The sequence below is a fragment of the Anser anser genome (genome assembly GCF_964211835.1).
Source record: "Anser anser genome assembly, chromosome: 4".
In the NCBI taxonomy this organism is placed as follows: domain Eukaryota; kingdom Metazoa; phylum Chordata; class Aves; order Anseriformes; family Anatidae; genus Anser; species Anser anser.
The window spans coordinates 36,093,318-36,114,237 of record NC_139724.1 but is presented as its reverse complement, the minus strand read 5'-3'; the positions used below and the strand labels follow the sequence as shown (position 1 = coordinate 36,114,237).

Genomic DNA, 20,920 nt, shown 5'->3' with positions numbered 1-20,920 from the left:
CCCAAAAACACATAAACAGAAAGTTGTACTTTAATAACTGTAAAGAATCTCAGATTTCACTCAGCAGAGTCCTGTAGGTATCATATAAAACACAGCACTTCAGGTATATGCAGTGTAATGTGGCACACAAGTTCATGTAAAACGGAAACTTTCCCAGTGGTGGAAAGAAAATTAATCTTTCATACAGCATATTCCATACATACTCTAAAGCAGAACACTTATGAGCTAGACATAGAATTAAACTGGATTATGTAAATAGAGAGAGTCAAAGTGAGCAGTGCAAAGCATTAACCTCCAATTCTGATTTTGTGGAGAAACCCCTCCTTTGGCTTTTTCAATCACCCACTTTTGCCTGGTGGATGAAGAAGACCTGGTTTGAGCTGGTGGTTTATTTTACACTGGAGTATTACTCACGGCTGAAGGAAAACTTCCAATCCTTTTCTAGTGATGCAGAAACTGCTGCAATATGAGCATCTTCCACTGAAGGAGAGCAGAAGATTGCTCAGACAAAAGCTAAGTGAAGAGAGCCCAGCATGCCAACGAGTGGGTGGCATCTGGTGTAAGCTCTAACCAGTACCTGCGGTCCTCAGGCATCAAAATCCCCAACAGCTTAGAGGGCTGTCCATTGAAAAACTCAGACCCACAGAGAGCACTTATCTTTAAAGAAGTGGTTTTAATTGTTCCAAGGACAGAGAGTCTGCTATATATCAAAAAAAAAACTCCACACAGCATAAAACACAAAGTCACTCTGTAAAGATGCAGAGAGAAAAAGACTGGAAGTGAGGAAGACAAAAAATGTACACAGTGCTTCAGGAGGAAGGTAAAAGCATGACCAGTTTTGATCTGGACAGAAGGGAGCAGGAAACCAATAGAGACTGAAGATAGTAGTGATACTATTCAGACCTATATGAGGACTTATTTTTGCTAAAAGACCGCCTACTTCTACTGGAATGATGAAAGATGCAACATGCAGAGCACCCTTCTCTAATCCCACACCACCTGTGACACTGCTGCCCAGAACTAATTCCCCTGGTGCACGTGTGACGGAGGGAAGCCATTTCGCTGGTATTTTCAAGTACACAGAAGGAGAACTGAGGACAAGAGCGCAAAAATATCTTGCTGAGCTTAAGCTGCTACCTTGGAGGTTGGTACAAAATGGTAAAATCTTCATCCAGTGCAACACTGAGGAATAAACACCCATGTGTACAGGCAGCATTACCTACCACTGCAAATTTGGCTAGCATGTCTGGAAGAGTCTCTCATTCACAGATAGGTGTCCATCTCACTCTGCTGTGATTTAGGCAAATAGTTGTCAAATACTGTAATTAATTTAAACAATAACAAAAACAATGCCTCATTTAGGGCTGAGATTGCACATAGCAATCTCAACAAGTTTATGGATGGTCGTATTTGCCAGCCCTGTTTCAGCTCCTGTTCCTTTCTCGTGTGACCCTGTGTGTGTACAATGTTCAGCACAGCTGAGAAATTATGAGGCACTTCTGAGTACTACCATCCAACAACAACACATTGGTTCTTAAAAAATTCCTAGTCATGGAACAAGTCCTGCCTCTTCAAAATAGCCATTTTGTGAAATTAAAAAAGACCCTCACTCCCACCCCCTAAGGGACCATAACCCTTAACCTCCAAGAACTTGAATAACAAATGATTCTTTTTGTTACCATCCTCGAATTCAAAACAATGGAAAAATCTGACTCTGTACTACCGTTACAGTTATTTTAGCAGAGCTTCTTGAGGACATCATCGAAACAGTGCTTTAAAAAAGGCATATGGTAATAATTATAAGAGAAGGTCACACAGGTGCAGGTTGCCTCAATATGGTCACAACAAAAATGAATTAATTGGGACACATACCAAACAAGTAGGCTCAATTAGAAGTAAATAAGTCTCCTAACAATTCATTTCAGCATTAATCATCAGCTCTCTTTTATCTCTTAAGTAGGAGAAATATCCTCTTCCCTCTGGCAGATTTATAGCTATCAGTTCTGGGAAGCTCATAGGAAGTTGGAAAAATATCAACTCTCTGGTTATCTCGAGCTGGTGAAAGCTAGTTCCCCGCAAAGCAGCTGCATATTTTTCATTGATGCAAAAGAGGATACTGTAGGTGTTTTGAAAGTACTTATGTTTACTTTAAAGATTTATTCCTGGAGTCCTAACTACAGTGCTTCTTTCTTCTCTTTCTACTGAATCTTCTATCTATAGCAAAGCTTTTTCTTTTCAGCGAGCTTCTTAGTTTGTTCATGGCAGACCAGAGTTGGTCTCTGGTGCAGCAGGAGCCTCAGCACTTCGTGGGAGATTTTTCAGCTCCGAGGGAAACCACCTACTTCTACCCACCTCACCCTCTGGAAAACTCTGTCTGCAGCCTAAGCCCTGTGTCCACGTGGTGGTCCAGAAAACTCCTCAAAACACACACAGTAACTGACCTGGCCAGTGACCTGAAGAATCGGGTGAGTCAACATCCATATTCAGTCCTTGGGCTCTGTGTCTAATGCCAGGGAATGGTCTTTTCTGTGAAGCAAGATCCTAACACTGGTTTGTGCACAGCGTTCTCTGTGTATCCCAAAGCATTTACCAAGAAAGTATCGTTTTAAGAATACTTTACACAGAGGGTCATTCAGTGGCCAGGAGGAAGATGGACTGAGACCAACTAACATTAAATAATAAGTCACCATTGCGAGAGATGTCTCATAGAAATCCATCTTTCACCAAGACATTCTCATACTTAAAAAAAAAAAAAAGACCTGATGTAAGATTTCTGCTTTAAACATTCAACAGCAAATTCCAAAGCATTTATGTTAAAAAAAAAAAAAAGACAAAATAATACTGAAATTATTAAATAAGTAAGAGGCTGCATAGGTTGTGGAGTTTAAAACAAAGTATGCTTAGTAAAATGGAAGGCCTCCAAGTTCTCTAGTACATCATTAAAAAGTAAGAGAAAGTTTAAGACTCAGCATATTAAGGGTTAGTAATAAAATTATTTTGAAATAGTTTTGCATGAAAGTTTTAAGAGCTAGATTTTATTTTTTAATATAAAAGTAAAACTTCATGAAATTTAGTGAAACACATTTTTATGGTCACCTTTCCTGCCCTTCTGCATCACCTGGCATCACTTCCCTACTAACCCCAAGTCGACTTCATAACAAGTACCTGTATTAAAGCTGACCATTCCCCATGGGGTTAGAAAGAGCTGGGACTGTCCCCACCTCAAGTTTCCCTGTGGTGAGGATATGGCAGACAACAGCTGCAGAAATGTTGCTCCATCCCTCCCCTTGCCCCTTCAAACAGAATAATTTCTGGTAGGCAAAGCCCAGTGGCTTGAGATAATTACTACCTACCCCTTTCCTAAGCTGTTAGTGATAATTTTGAACATGTATGTATTTTTGGTTTTCACATTTAGCAGTGAACTCGTTTTTTGTAACCTCAAACTGGTAATATCGCTATGAAGAACGCATTAACCACCCCTCCTGAAAAGCCTTAGTCTGACTTCTGTCAAATGCTGAGAGAGGATACCGTATCTGGCTGAAGCTCTAAATGAAGAAGAGAACAAAGTGTGACCTGAATACATAAGTAACTGTCTAGAGTCACTAAATCAGCATTGTGACTGCTAGAAGCTCTCACATACAAAGAAACTTCCCAAGAGACTGGATTTGGGCTCTGATATGTGGTACTTTGATTACTTATTTTCTTTTACTTAGCTTGTGTGTTTTTCAATTACTGCTTCACAGTGCTTTATACTACATTGTATTTCAATCTGTGGTTCACTGCAATGCTTAGCTTTATATCTTTATACCAATAACTGAAAGAATGAAACCACTATTTAACTGAAAAATATAAAGATAAGAAAACAACCAAAACATATATGATGAAGCATTTTTCAAAGAAGATAAATTCATATTTATAACCGTTGCTGGTTTACTGTCTGCTCTGACACCCTATAAATCACTTAAACAGCTGCTTCTCTGTTTCATCTTCACAACTCCGTAGACCTCAGAAGCAACAAATTTCGCAAGGGCAGATCCTTACAGTCCCAGAGAATCCTATAGATAAAAATTAAATAGATTGTCCTTTGCAATAATCATTCCTTAAAAAGGTAGAAGTGAGAGGTGCTGATGAGACCTAACAAGGAAGGTCAACATTTATCATCTCCATTCTTCTGGGAGCGTGTATCATATTTACACTTCGGGTTGTTCAGACAGTTTGATACCACGTAGACAGTCAAGAAGAAATCAAGTAAGTGATTTTGAAAATGAAGTGAACAGAAATTCTGTGAAGGGAGAAAATAAAGAGTGGTGGTGAGACTGTTTTTGATCAAACCCCCTTGCAACCGAAACGTGATGAAGAAAACAAGTTAGACATCTAGAGGAACTGGTGGCAGAACAGTCGTGCAGGGGGAGGCTGAGCACTAAGAGGGAGAGATGGCCAAACGCAGAACAAGAGATGAACTGGGAAAAGGTAGATAATAGCTGATGCAAAAAAAAGGGAAAATGAAATGTGCAATACCTCCCTCCTCATACTCCTCAGGGACAAAACTTGATGTGAAGAATATGAGATGTAGAAGGAAGCTCCCAAGGGAAAAAGCATCTAAAAAACTCCACAAAAACAGAAAATGAATAAACTGACCAGAAAACAGTGCTGGATAAAGTAACCAGGCTTCTGTGATCCTCATATAGATCCTCATGGCAAGAGGACCTACACAACTAGAAGTGCAGATGTCCCACGACAGGACACCTCAGCTTTGCTCTGAAAGACTGAGGCAATTCAACAGTCACCAGATAACTTTTGGTTCCTACCAGCCTGAAATGGATTGCTGTTAGCATCATCTTTCAAGTACCTCACTGTTACCCAGGAAGTAAATATACTGTATGCAGCTGAATCGGAATGTCACAAGAACTTGTCCCATTTGTAAGGTTATTTTTATTCTGTTGCATCTAAAAAACTAAAAGTTCAAGAAATGATTTATTCAGAAACAAGGCATTCAGATCAGGCAATCATACAAACACTGCTTTAAAAACATGTATTTGGTCACAGATTTTTTTTTCTTTTCTTCCTCTGCATTCATCTATGTTATTATGTCTTCCTGCTCTCTGCAGTGTCCACATCATCAAAGATGCATTTTACTGCTTTGGAGCCTTCCACCTACGCGTTCATCTATCACCTCTGGCAAGCACACAGTATTTAAAAATCAAGAACTTCTTTTGTGGAATATGTAATTAAGGCTTTGCTGGAAGCTTGTTTGCTGAAAGCCTGAGAAGGGCTTGCAAGCTCAAAAATATATTGAGTGTATGAAATTGCAGTGCTCCAGATACTATATATCTTACTTCCTTCCCAACTTACTTTCACAAAGGTTTTATTTGTGGCACCAGAATTCTTATTTCTAGTAAGTCAGTTAAAATAAATGGTGGAATCCTTCCAGATACTGTAGTTCTTAAGTAAGATATGTCTTGCTAGTTATCTAAGGAATCTGTGATCCTTAGTGGTCCTGCAGTCTTCATTTGTCTCAGCCAGCATCACAGCAACCTGTCTCGTCTTATTTTGGGATTTATCTTTTACTGTGAGCAGGCTCATCCACTATTAGCCAGTGATAAGCAACAGCTTTTTGGCATAAAAGCAAAAATCTATGCACCCCACAAAAATAAAAAGAAATAAGAAATATGTATATAAATAAAAACAAAGCTTCAGCTGAAATTCCAAGCTGTTTTGCCTGACACCTTTGTGGGCTTTCTTTTAATGACTTTTTGTAGCTATTAAAGGCAGTAAGTGCTGCAATACCAATTCAGGGGCATCTGTTCAGATAAACCCAAGTCCCCTTGCTTGTGTTCTGGCTGGCCAGAGGTGATCGTGCACCAGTCTGGGAGCTGTCTAGTGCTGGCAGCAGGGCCCTGTGGCCAAGCTACCAAGTTTGAAGCATGAACAAAGGAAGGGCTTATGTAAGCCTGTGTACCCAGTCACAACGTGCATCAGATAAGAGAAGTTATTTTGGGAGATTTTAATAACTACAGCAATACTCAATAAAAAAATTACTGCCCAAATATACAAACCATAATTCCACTTGCAAGGGGGACATGTACTTTTTATTTCATTAATCCTGAAAAACTGCACACAAGCTGTCTGAATGACAGAAAAAAAACTGCAAAGAGGAAGCACAGGACACCTCATTGCTAAATAAAACAACTTTACCAACTAGGTTAACAGGCTCTTATTTTTTTTTTCCTCAAATTCTTCATAACTAACTAACATTACTATAGAGTGTGGTAACAGATAGTCATGTTATGGTAATTTAAAATCCTTGGTATGGGAGAAAATAGAAACCAAATGATTTTATGTATTAGAAGTATGGTGCTTAAGTAGCTCTTTCTGAAGCCATCAACCAAAAAGACTTGGAAGTATTTCAATAAAGAGCTTGTATAAACCACAAAAAGAAACATTAATATTATGCATTGAGTTATTCCAAATGCACGATGATAGGCGACAACATTTGAAAAGGTCACTGAGAAGTGATAAAGATGCTTGTTTTTGTGGGGGAAAAAAAAAAAGTTAAACCAAAAGACGAACTTTAAAGATGCTTCTGCACAGGTACATTGGAAAATGGTGCACTTCACCACTAAGACTAAGCCCGTTGCTCAAAAACGGGCAGTTACAAGCAGGGTGAGAAGAATAAAACCCATATCATGACAAAGATAAGGCAGGGATACACTGACTTTAAAACACAAGTCCACTTCCCACCTTTGTTTAAAAATCAACTTCTCTTACAACTTCACTTATCAAACAGAGAACTTCTGACCAAGCAGTGAGGTTTGGGATAACCTTCATCTGCATTATCAAGCTGTCAGATTTGCTTTTACTGTACGCTTTAAACTTGAAACTTTAGAAACAACCAAGAAAACAGAAATTTCCTTCCCAGTTCCAAACTTAAATCAGTCTATGTTTGTAAATTCTGTGAAAGGTGGCTGGAGTTGCAGATTTTTAATAAATCCTAAAGCTGCAATAATTTTCCAGTCATTTCTTGAAATACATTATTTTTATAACAATGTACACTACAACATCAAGTTGAGAATAACACTGGACAACACCACCCAGCTTCTATGATGCACTGTACTGCTTTAGGATAAAGCATAATCAGGGTTTTCTTGCTGCTAACTTTGTTCTATACACAGTAAGAAGGAATAAAACAATGTAAAATTCTTGACATACGCAAAGTAAGGCCTTAAGCTGTAACATTTCTGACCAGAAAGTAGTGGTCATGGAAGAGTCCATCTTGCTCACTGCACAGGCTCCAGCAGTTCCTCTGTCATTCACAGTTATCACAGTGAAGAAAGTCAGCTTGGTTTCATAACTATATGTGAGATAATGCAATACGGTCCACATGGAAACTGGTTTATTTCTTAGACAGAGTGGAGACATTGCAAGAAAGGGAAAGAAACTAGCAGCAAATTCCCCCAAAATGTGTTTTTGAAAGCTTATCTGCTCACTGTCAGCCAATAGAGCTATGAGTCCCCTGAGTAGCAAAAGGCTCGATCAACACAACTTTTTTTCTTGTTTAGAAATAATAGCTATTATAAATAAAAGTTAAATTCTGTATCTATTGTCAGAGAAAAACTTGATAATGTGCTCTCTGTTGTCCTATGCTTTATTTTAATAGAATACTACAACGTCTCCCTGAAACTTTCTCCATGATAGCTGCAAGATGTGCCACGATGAATTTGCATAAGCTCCCCCTCCAATTCACTCTCAGGTAGGTGGCCCTCACATTTATCTCATCCATTTACACTGTAACATTTATTTTGGGTGCTACAATACTGAATACAAATGAACTTATGAAGGTATAATTTGCTCCTATTGTTATTTTCAAAACACAGTTGATTCATTTCTGTATTGCCAATAGGTTTCTACCCTTTGAGTTTCTTCCCTACAATTCTGTTTAAGACACACTTTCTAAGAAACACTTTTAAACACGATTCAGTGACTGTCATACATATTTAGGACTGTTATCGTATGTGTATAAAGTTCTTTTTGTCACTATGCCAATTTCTACTTGCAAGTCCACCTGAAGTGGGGGCTTTTCTTCCATAGAGAGGAGGTAATAGCACATTTAGGGCACTTTGCAGAGTCTAACACTTGTACTCTATCCAGGATTCAGATACAAATAAAGACAAATTGGCCTTTTGATTACTTTTTTCTTTTCAGCTCCCTGCATTCTTTCTAGAGGAGTAAAAAGTTCTTTACGAGGGAAATCGTAAGCTGGTGACCAGAAACATCAGTGGAGGGGATGCAAAAAAAACCCAATCCCAAGCACAGACTGAATACCTCTTCCTGACCTGAATAAATTAAGATTCAAAACTAAATGAAAGTAACTGCAAACATCCAGCAAAAGCCACCTTGCAAGTTGCTGGGGGAGAGGTACCACCCTTCACAGTACATGGTTGCTGCTGTAAAAGAAAACAATTCTTGTGCTTTTCTTGCAAATTTCCTGAGCGATAAGTAACGAATCTGCCATTTCCTTGAAGCCCTTAACTCACTCCTCTTTCAGAGGAGATTCACCTCTCCTCTCTCTCTTCCATAAACACGTGTCCCACCTTCCTTCTGCACTGCTCCCATCTGCCTCTGCTCGGGCTGCATCCGCAGGGCACCAGGGTAATCGGCATTGCCCCCGGCCCCAACAGGACTCGACTAAAACATCCAGGAAACAGCAGGGAACTTTGTACCCTGATTGAAATAGGGCTGTAGAAGAAAAAAGCATCTTCTCTTGCTTAGATATTTTTTCAACAATGGCCTTTTTTTTTTCTTAAGCTGTCCCAGTAGCCTGATGAATTTTGCATTTAATTTACTCCTAGGCAGACAAATATCATAGAAGACAACCTTGTACAAAATAAGACAGGTGAGGACTGGAGAGTCCCAAGGTAACTGAAAAGAAATGCGAAAGAATAATGTCTTCCTATTCCTTTTGCAGAGCGAGAAAAGTCATTTTAAAACCTCTCTTTCTATTTCACGTTGGGCTTGTATTTGGAAAAGTTTCCTATTCGGTCTGTTTTAGAAAATTTTCTGATATTAAGACAGACAAAAGAGGACATGAGACTTCATATGAGTTTGAATAACATGCAGAGTCTAAAACCCAGCATGCCGAGCATTTATAAGCCAAAAGCCCGATCTATCAAGTCTCTTTCAAAAGGTTATTTAATCACCATTACAGCTTTGCTACTGAATTTATATCACAGCATTGGAGCTGGAAGGGACCTCAGGAAGCCACTTTTTCCTCTCCTTCGCCCAAAGGTGCACCCACCACACACACAGCATACCTATCAGTCCTGACAGGTGCTTGTCTAACATTTAAAAAAAAAATCCTCCAGTGACAGAGGCAACACAGCCTGCACGGCAGTTGTTCCAGTGCAAAATCCCCCCCCACTGCTAGAAAGTTTTACTTGATGTTTAACTTAAATCTCCTCTGCTGTCATTTAAATCCATTATTCTATATTTTACTCACATGAACATAGGCAAGATTTATTCCTTTTCTCCTAAAGTTGTCATTTTACATATTTGAATGGCATTATCGTGTCTCTCCTCTTTCTTCTCCAGAATAAACACAAATCTTTCAACCTTTATGCACGGCTCGTGGTTTCTCAACCTCTGACCACTGCTCTCGTGCACATTGGTTTGGGGTTACAAAGCCCAGAATTGGATTCAGGGCTCCAGCTGTAGAGCAAGAAGTACCACAGGTGCCTTACAGACAACATTCCCAACATCTCAAAGGGATATCTGGCCTTTCTGCAATGTGTATGTTGTCAGCTCCACATACAGTGTTTGACCAAGACTGATCCAGATTCTTCCCTGCAGTTGCACTGCCTGGCCGTTCATCTCTCCCCCCTTTTTGTGGCGCTCACCATTCACCCAAGCATGGAATTTTGTCCTCACTGAGTTAGCCAATGTTTTCCAGACTATTTCTTCACTTCCTCAAGACACGACTGAACTCTACTTCTGTCCTCTGAAGTGATTAAGGCACCTCCCAGCGTGGTGTCACCTGGACATTTAATAAGCACATTTTCTCTTCTGTCACCTACATTAATTAAAGGACTGAACAATATGAGAACAAGCGCAGACCCTTGCAGAATCCCACTTGGTTCCTGGGGTTTGACAGCTACCCTCACCCACCTGATTAAAGTTTCACCTGCTCTAGGTTTTCCTCCTTACTGTGTTGTGGGAAGCAGCGCCAAAAGCTTCACTCAACGTAAGGGTCAAGTTTCGTTAATGGCCTGGCAACAACCATTGTCAGGTCTTTTTCCACACAGATCTCCCTGTTTGTAACAAGTGTACTCCCTGAGGCCAACTGCTGTTAGTTTGCTGTTTTCCCTTTTTCCCTTCCTGAAAATCACATTTCATCAGTTCATGGCCATTCTTCACCAGGTTGCCTTCTGTCACCTGCATCAAAACACAGGTCCAAAGAACCAGCTAAACAACCTTGTGCTGCCCTGAATTAGTCTCCCAGAAGACAAGTTAGGCAAAATCTGACATTTCTCATTCTGTGCTTTGGATGAGTGTAGCTGCTCAGTAAGCCCTTCTCAGATTTGACCTCCACTTGTGTTACACATTTATTTTGAAATACTGATGGCTACAATTACTTTACTTTTTAAAAAATCACTTGCTGTCAAACAACTGAGAAGCCACATCCAAAGATGTTAAGAGGTAGCAAAACCTGCCCTACTCAGGGTAAAAAGAAAGCCCAAATGCTAAGTTTTATTTTCCATGTGGAATGAAACTGTTACCTTTGCCCATTTTGACTTGGATTTGATGATGGTGATATGAACAGCTTCTGGTCTGCTGGATTTAGTGAAAGGAGTCTAACATGGGTTTATCCCGAATGAAACCGGAAGGTATTTGTTCTGAGCAAAATGACTTTCTTATGCCATTTACCATGAAGCTGATCCTGCTTTAGGAGGAACAAACACAAAGGGAAATGAAATGAAATGAAAATAAATATTTTTGTCTGTATGAGAAGATCATGCAGTGTAAGACTGAAAAAAATACCATGTATAAAGGCAGCCCATAATAAAAATTGCCCATTAAAAAATCATAACTTTTCAGATAGAAGTGCCTTTAAAGACTTCCATTAGACATGGACCTGAATGTATTTCTGTTTGTCTATTATAATTAACACTTTTCATCTTGAAGGTCCTGTAAATAACAGGCAAAATAATCAGTGCAGTGCCTTCACAAGGAAAAGTAGTAGCCCTGTATGCCCACAGCAATTCTTGCAAAGCCCAGCTATTTAGCATATGCTGTATTTAGAGAGGGAGTGGACAATTCACCAGGAGTTTCATGCGTTCCTCAGAAGGATCTGATCACAGTCCCCTTAGTTGCTGTGGGAATGGCCAATAAATTATGATTGTTAAGAAAAATTTGAACATGTACACATTTGCACATGATGCACATTTCAGTTGTCCTATTTTAGCCGAAGAACGCACTGTGCATTTTTGAGCAAGAGGAGATTTGATGAGTTGAAATGGTCTCTTCTGCCTAAGAATACTTTCTCTTTTGAAAGGGGCCTTGTTAGTTTTGAAGTGTGATGGCTGCTCAGGAGATGGGCACTATCACTGCACCACAGACCTGCAACACACGTGCATTAGATGCAAACATGCTTGGCAGCAGACCCAGAAAAAAACTGAAAAGGAAATGTAATCCTGTAAGTTTGCTTGGTAAAGAGATTCCAAGGAAAGAAGCAGAAATTCAGACCCCCCTGCTCAAAGGCTGCAGTGCAAGCTGGTTGTCAAGGCAGCTGGGCACACAGCAAAAGAAGGCTGCGCCCAGGCAGACGATCAGGGGAACCTGAAGACAAGATGCTATGGATAAAAACAAGCAAGAGTCAGAACCACTGTCACACAGTTTAGCACTGAATTATGTTGAACAAATTCTGAAAATCTGTCTCTCTTTGTGGAACTATGCCAAGCGCAGCCCACTTCTTCAGCAGTTCAACTATCTCGGTTTCCTAGAATCACTGTCTACAACTTGCCAGTTATCTGTCTCCTACTATCAGACTTCAGAGAGCAACCAGGATGGCTGACAATCCTTAGCCTCTTAACGTGTGCAAAGACAGCGTACACCAGGTAGCGTGTACCCAAGAGATGTACTTTTTGTGTGAAGAATCAAAGTAAAATACACGTTGGGAATCAGGAACTTAAATGAACTACTCAAATCAATTTGCCACTCTGTCACAAGTATTTTCCTACCATTTATGAGGCTGTCACATCGGTTGGATTTGTCAGAGGGCTCTCTCCACTATTCTTCAGGTATCTGCATGGATTCATATACATACACAGAAAGAGAGTATCTGGTTGAATTTCACCCCAGACAGGTATCAGAAGAGAAATAAAATTAAATGGTCGCTTTTGAAGACCGAATGAACCAGATTTTGGGAGGGTTAGTGAGTACCTAACACTGTGTTCTGCAGGCAGTGATGACAGCAGCGTAGCATCTACCTCCAGCACTGCTTCCAACACGCACATTTCACAACAATGCTGAGATGGAAATGAACAACAGGAACAAATGCCTGGTGGAGCAAACCCTGCATAGCGATTCAAGTGCCACTCTATGTTTTTCCACGCTGCCAGGAAGCCATCAGGGATCAGGCACTAGTATCATCAAGAAGCTGAAGGGGTTATCAAATGTCCTGGGTGGGCAAAGCTCATAACTCAGAGCAAAACTGTAAGCAAATGCAATGATCATAAACACCAAAAATAAAGGGATAAAGGAGGAAAAAGTGCACTAGGTAAGTCAATTCATGTGCAAGTGGACTCCCTCTGCTACTACATAGGCAATAAAAAATTGCTAATCCATCACAGGGCCAGAAAACGCTCCTAGGATTTTGAAATGTTCTTTTAGACTTAAAAAAAAAAAAGTCTGAAGTCCAGCAAACATGACTAAGGGATAGGAGCATCTGTCATACAAGGACAGCTGGGACTGCTCAGCCTGGAGGGATCAGCTTGGCAGGTGGGATCTTTTCAACATGTATATATACCTGATGGGGGGAACAGCGAAGAAAAAGCCAGGCTCTTCTCAGTGGAGAAGAGGCAGAGGTACAAATTGAAATGCAGGAAATTTCATTTAAACATAAGAAAACACTTTTTTTTTTTTTTTTTTGGACTGTGAGGGTGGTAAAGCACTGGCACAGGTTGCCAAGACAGCTTGTGGAGTCTCCGTCCCTGGAGATATTCCAAACCTGCCTGGACAGGGTCCTGAGCAAACCACTGACTGTGCCCTGAGCAGCCAGGCTGAACTAGACCGGTCTAGTTGAACTGTCTTTTGTTACCTCAACCATTCTGCGATTCTCTCAGAAATAACAGTCCACAGGTTCTGCTGCTCTGAATATACTAGAAAATCAAATGCTTGTATTTGTATTCTTAAATCCTAGCTTTCCTTTAAACATTCTGGCATTTAGGATTGCGAAGAAAACCTTCATAAAGCAAGCAGGGAATTACCTATAATGTGAAGTTAGAGGCTTTTTGGCAGATATAAGTAAACAACAACTGTAAGAAGGTGTGAATTGTTCTAATTAACTCCATGGGTACATAGCTGGGAAGCTGTACAATGGCAATTTAAATGCCAACATTTCGTTGTTGAGCACTTCAGCCGAATCCTTAGGGCCTGTGCATTTCACAGTCCCCTATGGCCTAGCACATTTTCCAGGGTGACAGAAGTGCCACAGAAATAAAAGCCTCGAGGTCTCCTTCCATCTCTACAGTGCAGTTACAGTGGTCTCAGGAACAACATAAGGTAAGTTAAAAATAGAAAGTCTGGCAACAGGCTAAAAGAGGCCAAGCTGGAAAAGAGTCACTGGCAACTTGTGGAGAAATTGAAACTATAGCCAGATTCACTCTTAACTTCATATTCAATTTATCAAAATCCTGACTTTCTTAACTAACCCAGAGATGACCCAAAATTCAGAACTAGTTGCAATGGATAATTGCAGAAGTTTAGTTTGCTGCAGAAGCCACAATCACAGTGCAAATACTGCCAGAAATACTGTATATCAATGAGTATGTTTGTAGGTTGGACCAAAAGGGCTCTTGCTACCTACTTTCTAGATGCTTTAAGCCACATATGCAAAATCACAACATCAAGATTACAACATTAACCTTAAAGTGTCTTTAAAAAGGGATTAGGAAGGAAGAAACATGTTAACTACTTCATTCTAAAGCATACGGTACCTGGACAGCAGCGAACAGCTTAATTACTTATCACATCCAAGTTAAACCCTGTATGTCCAAGAGTTATTTTCAACTACAGTCACAGAAGATACGAAACAAAGTAAGTGCGGTCACAACCACATCAATCTCACATAAATGCTGAAGGGTCATATGGCTAGAAGATACGGCCTTACCTTCACCCTGCTCACATCCCAACAAACTATTAGAAAAAAGAGAGTAGTCCGCTAGTTCCCCCGATCCAGCTTGCAATATGGCCACACAAACATCAGTACCACTGCATTGGAGAACGTGCAAAAACATGCCCAGGGAGCAGGCAGATTTGCCTATTTTAGCTTATTAAAGTTACTGTGGAATTACTGCTTTAGAGAACAGAAACAGGAGGGTGCAAGTATGAAGGGTTACAGGAAAAACATGTACATCTGCTGAATAGTCCTGTAGTAGCTGTAAACATACAGGAATCTTTGTCACATATATTAATTTAATTCAATAAATGCAAATATAGGATAATGCCACCAATGGCATCATCATTAAAAATACAACTGACAATTGTTTTGCACAATGTTTCCAATTTTTTACTGACCTAAAAGTATCACGCTACTGATTCAATATTGGCTTATGGGCATTCCTGAAGAGTAAGCATGGGCTGTCATCTTACAGGTCACTGCAGAACATGGAGACCCAGTGACAGAAGAGACTGATGCATTTTCAGAAAGGGACTTGAGGACAGAAGCTTTATTTGCTTTATTTCATTGAAATAAATACCAGTGGTAAATTTAGCTTGGAGAGCCAGAACTATTCATGGGCTACAAGTCACAAAAACCTACATCTTCCAGTTCCAGAAGTCCACTTCATCCATGCGAAATTCATTTATCACAATCAAAATTACAGTTTTGCAAGTTACAGTAAATTTTCACAAAAAGATGAAATTAAAAAAATAAAAATAAAAATCCTCTATAGATGAAATTGTTTCAATATTTGGCACTGGCAATGTAAGTGAAAGATGATACAAAGTTCTTGGTGAAATGGAGAGAAAATAATGAAATATTCTTATACTACATACAGATATGCATGGAGAAAAAATCCTTCTCAAACCCACGGTTAGAGTCTTTGACAATATTAATGAACTGACTGGAAAAGAAATAGTAAATATCACTCATCTGCATTTCATGGAGGCAGGTTTGATTTACAGAATGAGTCAATGAGATACTGGAAAACTGTTAAAACACATTAAAGATTGGCTAAGGGTCAGGAACACCAGCATAAGATCAAGTCTTTGATTTATCTAGGGATCTGGGCTGAACTACATAGTCTGACATACAACTAAACTGTTCTGTCAAAAGAAACCAGTCTTATAAAACAGGAGATAAAAATGCCCTTTTAAAGCAACTGTTTGAAATGAAAATTTTCATTTCTTCCCCTTACCTTTTGCTAGGCCAAAAAAGGTCACTTTGCTGTTCTTAAAGGAAAAAGCTCGAACTGTTGAATTGCTTTGAATATACCTTTGTATTGGATATGACTTTGATACTACTGTATTTTTTGCACAAACTGTTTGAAGTGGTCATCAATACTATCTTAATTTTAATTTTTTAACAGAAGTGAATATATTTAGATAGTAGAATAATCCAGAAAATTAACTGCAATTAATTTCATATGCTTATTAAGGTACAAAACACTTCAGAAAGGAAGGGAAATAATTCCCCAAACCCATCTAATACTTTTGAACTATGTACTACAGGAAACTTTCTTCCCTCCTCAAAATATTAACAATTCACCACAGATTATCAGGGAGGTACCATTACTTCTGCTGGACTCCCCTTCTAACAGCTGTGGAGATTTTTTCATTGGTTACCAGACTTAAAAGCTGCTACATGCTAATTATTTCTCCTGCCTGTGATACTGCTGCTGATCAGGATTCCTTTCACCTTTATCTCAGGTTAAATATATTGCTATGCCATCCTTCCCCCTCCCCCCCCTTATTTTTTCTCCCAGTAAGTGCCCCAATCAGTGCATTTCACACATCTTTTAATAGGTCTTTCCTAATTGTTTCATACTCCTTGGGGATCTTACATACTCAGTGCCCTACAGAGTGCGCACTTCCTCTTAAATTCCTAATCTTGCAATTCCCTTATAAACTGGATATGAAGAGAAGTGGTTTGCACTAAGAAGGATGGCAGTAGGCTGAAGGGCTGCTACTATACGAAGTCTAAAAGACTGAACTGTGGACCAGCTTAAAAATCCTCTTTGAGTTTTTAAGCATTGCATTAACAAAAGCATAAATATGCAGAAATTTCAGAGTATTAAAGAAATAACTATGATCTTGATAGCTACAATAACAAGTGAAACAATTCAAATTACAAGGTCATATGCCTATGAAGTAACAAGAAGAATTGCTGTTGCATGCTGTGGAATCATCAGCTGAAATTGTAAAGGAAAAGAAAAACATGTCACTATTTGATTAGCAAATGATTTGCAAGTCATCAGTGTGTTGTAGTTAAAGACTATGATTAATCAGTAGAGGCATTTCCAATATACATAAAGATTTCACGCTACTGAAAAAGTAATTGGTAGGACTTTACGTAGAATAGCATATGTAGTTCTTACTACACATATTTGCAGAGATTAATTGCCCTAAACAGAGACAGAAAAAGGCTATGATGCTGGTCAAGGAATGGAAACCCTATCATACCAACAGAGACTAAAAGATGTTGACTGGCTTACTTTTCCAAAAATGAAGGCTGGAATAAGGGGATATAAAATAGCACATCAGATGAGGCCACAAAAGAGAAGAATTATCAAAGCTGAAGGATACCATGATAAAAGGAAAAAAAAAAGTGGACGTTGTTGTGAGTAAATTTTGGCTGAGAGTGGTCCAACTCTTAAAACAGGTGAGCTTCTGAAACAGTGTCCTCATACAAATAAGTAAGGATGACAGGTTTAAGATGGATTATTGATAAATGATACAATTACATAATATTGTTACCTAATATAGAAAAGAATTGAACCTGACACATGAGATATCTGACCGTCCCATGTTCATGTCACTTTCCCAATTCCTCTTCAGCTAGGGTGCCAAGAAGTCTGCACACAGAAAATTGGCAGGAGTCTGGGGATACATCAGTTTGTGCTGGTACTCTCTTGGAAAGAAGCATGGAGATGGAGTTTCACCAAAGCCACCCAGACCGACCTAAAGGCTTCCTCACGCCACTCTGCCTGCCTGAGCCGTGCCAGGTCACAGAGCACCAGTGCAGAGTAGCAGCTCAGATCCCACACTTGTTCATTGGCCTCCGTTAGCCGTGGTGACAGTGACACAGAGTGGCATTTTTGGGTGTGGGCACTGCTTACTGAATGCTGCTGGCTGTTAGAAGCTAATCTGCTTGTATTTTAATTGATGACTTGAAGATGACACCAGACTGCAAATTTCCTGTCATTTTGTGTGCTGTTCTTTTCTAGTTCTTACTATCCCATTTCAGGGATGAAATAATCCCAAACAAATGTCAACCAAAAGCATACATACAATTTAACCATGGGACACACCACATATACATTTCCACAGCATTTTCTCTTACATCCGGTTGGCCTTTACTGTGGTTTGTTACTGTTCCTTTATGCTACTCTATGCAGGGATGAAGCTTTTTCTGAGCTATCCATAGCACCATGTAGATTATTTCTTCTTAGAAGGTTGAAACTCATAGAAAATCTACCTGTGGATATTCTACTGTTCTTTTACATGAATTTTACATTTGTAATTGATTAAAAATTTAAATCACATTCCTGATGCTACTGTAAAGTTGCTGTTCAGGTCCAAGAATTTATTATGAAGCTCAGAAAATGAATGACAGTGTTGTTGCAAAAAGAAAAATGAAACAAACTGACATTTTTAGATTTTCAGTATATATACTGCTGTTACATATTGGAGTCTTTTTAACGTTTGTTATAATGCACAGACCTATCCAGCTAAGACTTATATTCCATAAAGTACAATATGGGGCATCATGAACATATAAAAACCAGTTCCTCAATAGCCATTTTAACACTCCAGGATGTCCTAACCAACTAGATAATTTACGTCTTTTAAACATGTTACCAAAACCCATCCACAGTTTTAGTGGCCTCACTTAAAATGAAGTCTTATTGAGAATCAGAATTCTTAGACATTCATCTTGGTATGATGTAAGAGCATTACTGCTAGAGGCCATGTCCTCTGAGGTATTGAGCGCTGCCTAAGGAGTCCAAGAGTTCTTGTCTTTCATCTGGGTATATGAATATTCTATATTATGCCAAGGTCAAAAGCCAGAATTGAAGCGATAACCTGGTTTACATTTTAATACTTAGAAGTACCGCAAAACTGATCTGGTTCACCTAGTCCTAGGTTACAAAAACCACTACCTTCCTTGGGAAAGTGTAGTTGAGAATAGCCTGAAGACCCTTGTCCTCCTGCTACAATTTTTCTTCTTTTTCTGCCATGAATATTTACCCTTAGACAACATCTAGCTCTTAACCTCATCTGCCACTTCACAAGCTGTCAAATGACTATTCAAGCATTAAACAAAATGAAGGGTCTGTTAAGTTGTAAATTAAATGACAGTCTATAGTTGAAAATTAGCAGTAACATGCCCAAAACTTTATTGATCGCTAAGAAAAGGTGAATAACCCCCACTGCTACTGGCTGTGTAATTACTGACCTTTAGAACTCAAGAGCTATTAATTTAAGAACAGATACCAGTGAACTAGCAAACGAGATATTTTGCAACAGGACAGTAAAGGCACGTATCAAGGTTTTGCATGTATTTAGTGCCACCTTGAATGGTACTGATATATGTCTATATTCTCTCTTTTAATGCAGAATATAGCCCAAGCTACATTTGGGCATAAAATGCCTGTCAGCTGGTTCAGAAGATCAGTGGGAACGCACCCACAGACACCAAGGCCAAGGCCTTTCGGTATCTTGTTAGAACTCCGTATCTTTCCAAAAATGTTTCTAAATTACTGTTAAAGGCAGGGGAATTGTATTGCCAAGCTCAGCCACTCATGCACATACTGCAAACATTTCATCCATACTGTGAGAGATGGAGATAGAAATGGCCAGTAACAAGAGAATGGCAGGCAGTAATCAGATGTAAGTTCATTTAAACATGGAATACACACACCAAAAAAACCTACCTGTTAATACTGCTGTTTAATCTGTTATAGAGTCTTTGTTTCCTTATACAATTCACAATAGCAGTTTAAAGAGTAGTAATATAAATAAATCATTTTTTTTCCTCCCATTAAGCACTTACTGTGATGGAAAGACAGTTACCTTTTGACAAAGTAAACTACGTTTTAGGAGCACTGGTCAGATGTTGTTGCTGTTTACAGTAAGAAAATAAAAATAATAACAATAAAAAAAACCTATATTGACTGGAATTAATGAAAGAAAAAAAGGTATCTGACCTGGTGCAGATGTCCTTCCATGAAGAGCTGTTTCATTAGGCAGGAGATCTTTTGTGTTGGAAGTGAACGGTGATTGTCTAAATGTGTCTTCGGAAAAGAAAGGGCTATGGGGAAAATAAGATGTCTTTTTGTAAACAAAACAGCAGTTAACAACAACAACAAAAAAAGCAAGCACGATTTTTGACCTTAACATTATATTAAAAGCCCCATTTAATTTACAGAATTCATGCTGAAAGATATGCAGACTGTGAGGTAAGGTGTGGAGAAGGAGCATGCTTCGGGAAAACTGCATCTGAATCAAAACTGAAGTCCTCCCAAAATGTTTTTAATTACAGTATTTCAACATCTCACATTTGCTGTATCACATCACAGCGTAGATCATGAAAATTAATGCTTCAAAAATTTGTATTCTACTGTCATATCTGGAGAGGGCAACCAGGAAAAGTGCAAAATACTATATTACATATTTTAGAGTATTTAATAGTCTGATGAATATATTAATTATGTTCAAAACAAAACTTTTCAAATTTTAGGTTAAAATTATGCTGAACAGTTCTCTTTTGACACAACATCCCATGCATGAAATTAACTCCACCAGTTTGATTTTTAAAGCAGGGAACAATTCACACATGCAAACTGAATGGTGACTTCCCAAATAGAGCATAAATCACCAGCCACTTGATTCTGAAAAGTATAACATGCTTTGGTTTTAATTAACACACAGTAAAACGTTAATTTCAATAGTGAATGGGCATTTCTGTGAAAGTATTTTTTTTCTGCTCAGTTAAAGATCATAACGGAAACAAGGATCCCTTGTCCACAGTACAGACAGACATTAGTAAGCATTACATTATAAATTAAAAATGGAAAAGGATAATCCCTCTTGGAAAGCTGTTTTCTAATGTAGTGTATTCCATCTGCATACAAAATATGAACTTCTTCTAAGCAAAATGGGAATTACATTTAAATCTGATCTTTACAGTATTGAGATTTCTTAACAGGCTGCTGTATTAGAGGTGTTTTAAAGGTGTAAGACAGGAAGCCAGCTCATTTCTGCATTTTATTCTTATTGAGCAATAAAATCCAGGAACCCTTTCAGGATAAGGAATGTAGTACAAGTTCTTGAGGAGCACTGCACAGCAGGTAGTCCGGAACCAGAGAGTATGTGCCAGCAGGACCACCCATATTAACCCTACTAGTCTTGATATACAAGGCGTCAATCTATACAATGGCACCTGCAGAGCTTTTCCAACATATGGTCTTTCTGCAGAGAGTGA

The 20,920-nt window shown here is 39.0% G+C and overlaps 1 protein-coding gene and 1 long non-coding RNA gene across 12 annotated transcripts in view; one reads left to right on the top strand and one right to left on the bottom strand.

The window, feature by feature from the left end:
- Positions 1-20,920, bottom strand: part of ZNF827 (zinc finger protein 827) — a 122,328-nt gene that overhangs the window by 13,564 nt on the left and 87,844 nt on the right. For all 10 annotated transcript variants that reach the window (XR_014583852.1, XM_083834656.1, XM_083834653.1 and 7 more), the window contains one exon: positions 19,644-19,747. Coding sequence is in view for 9 of the 10 variants with exons in the window: in XM_083834656.1 (XP_083690782.1) it covers positions 19,644-19,747 (104 nt within the window). In the remaining variant the exon portion in view is untranslated. The remainder of the gene's footprint in view (positions 1-19,643; positions 19,748-20,920) is intronic.
- On the top strand, positions 2-12,745 carry LOC310898936. 2 transcript variants are annotated; one of them, XR_014583861.1, is made up of 2 exons: positions 2-2,465; positions 7,658-12,745. It is a non-coding gene; the product is annotated as an uncharacterized lncRNA (long non-coding RNA). The 2 variants fall into 2 exon arrangements; XR_014583862.1 differs by having other exon boundaries at positions 3,416-12,745.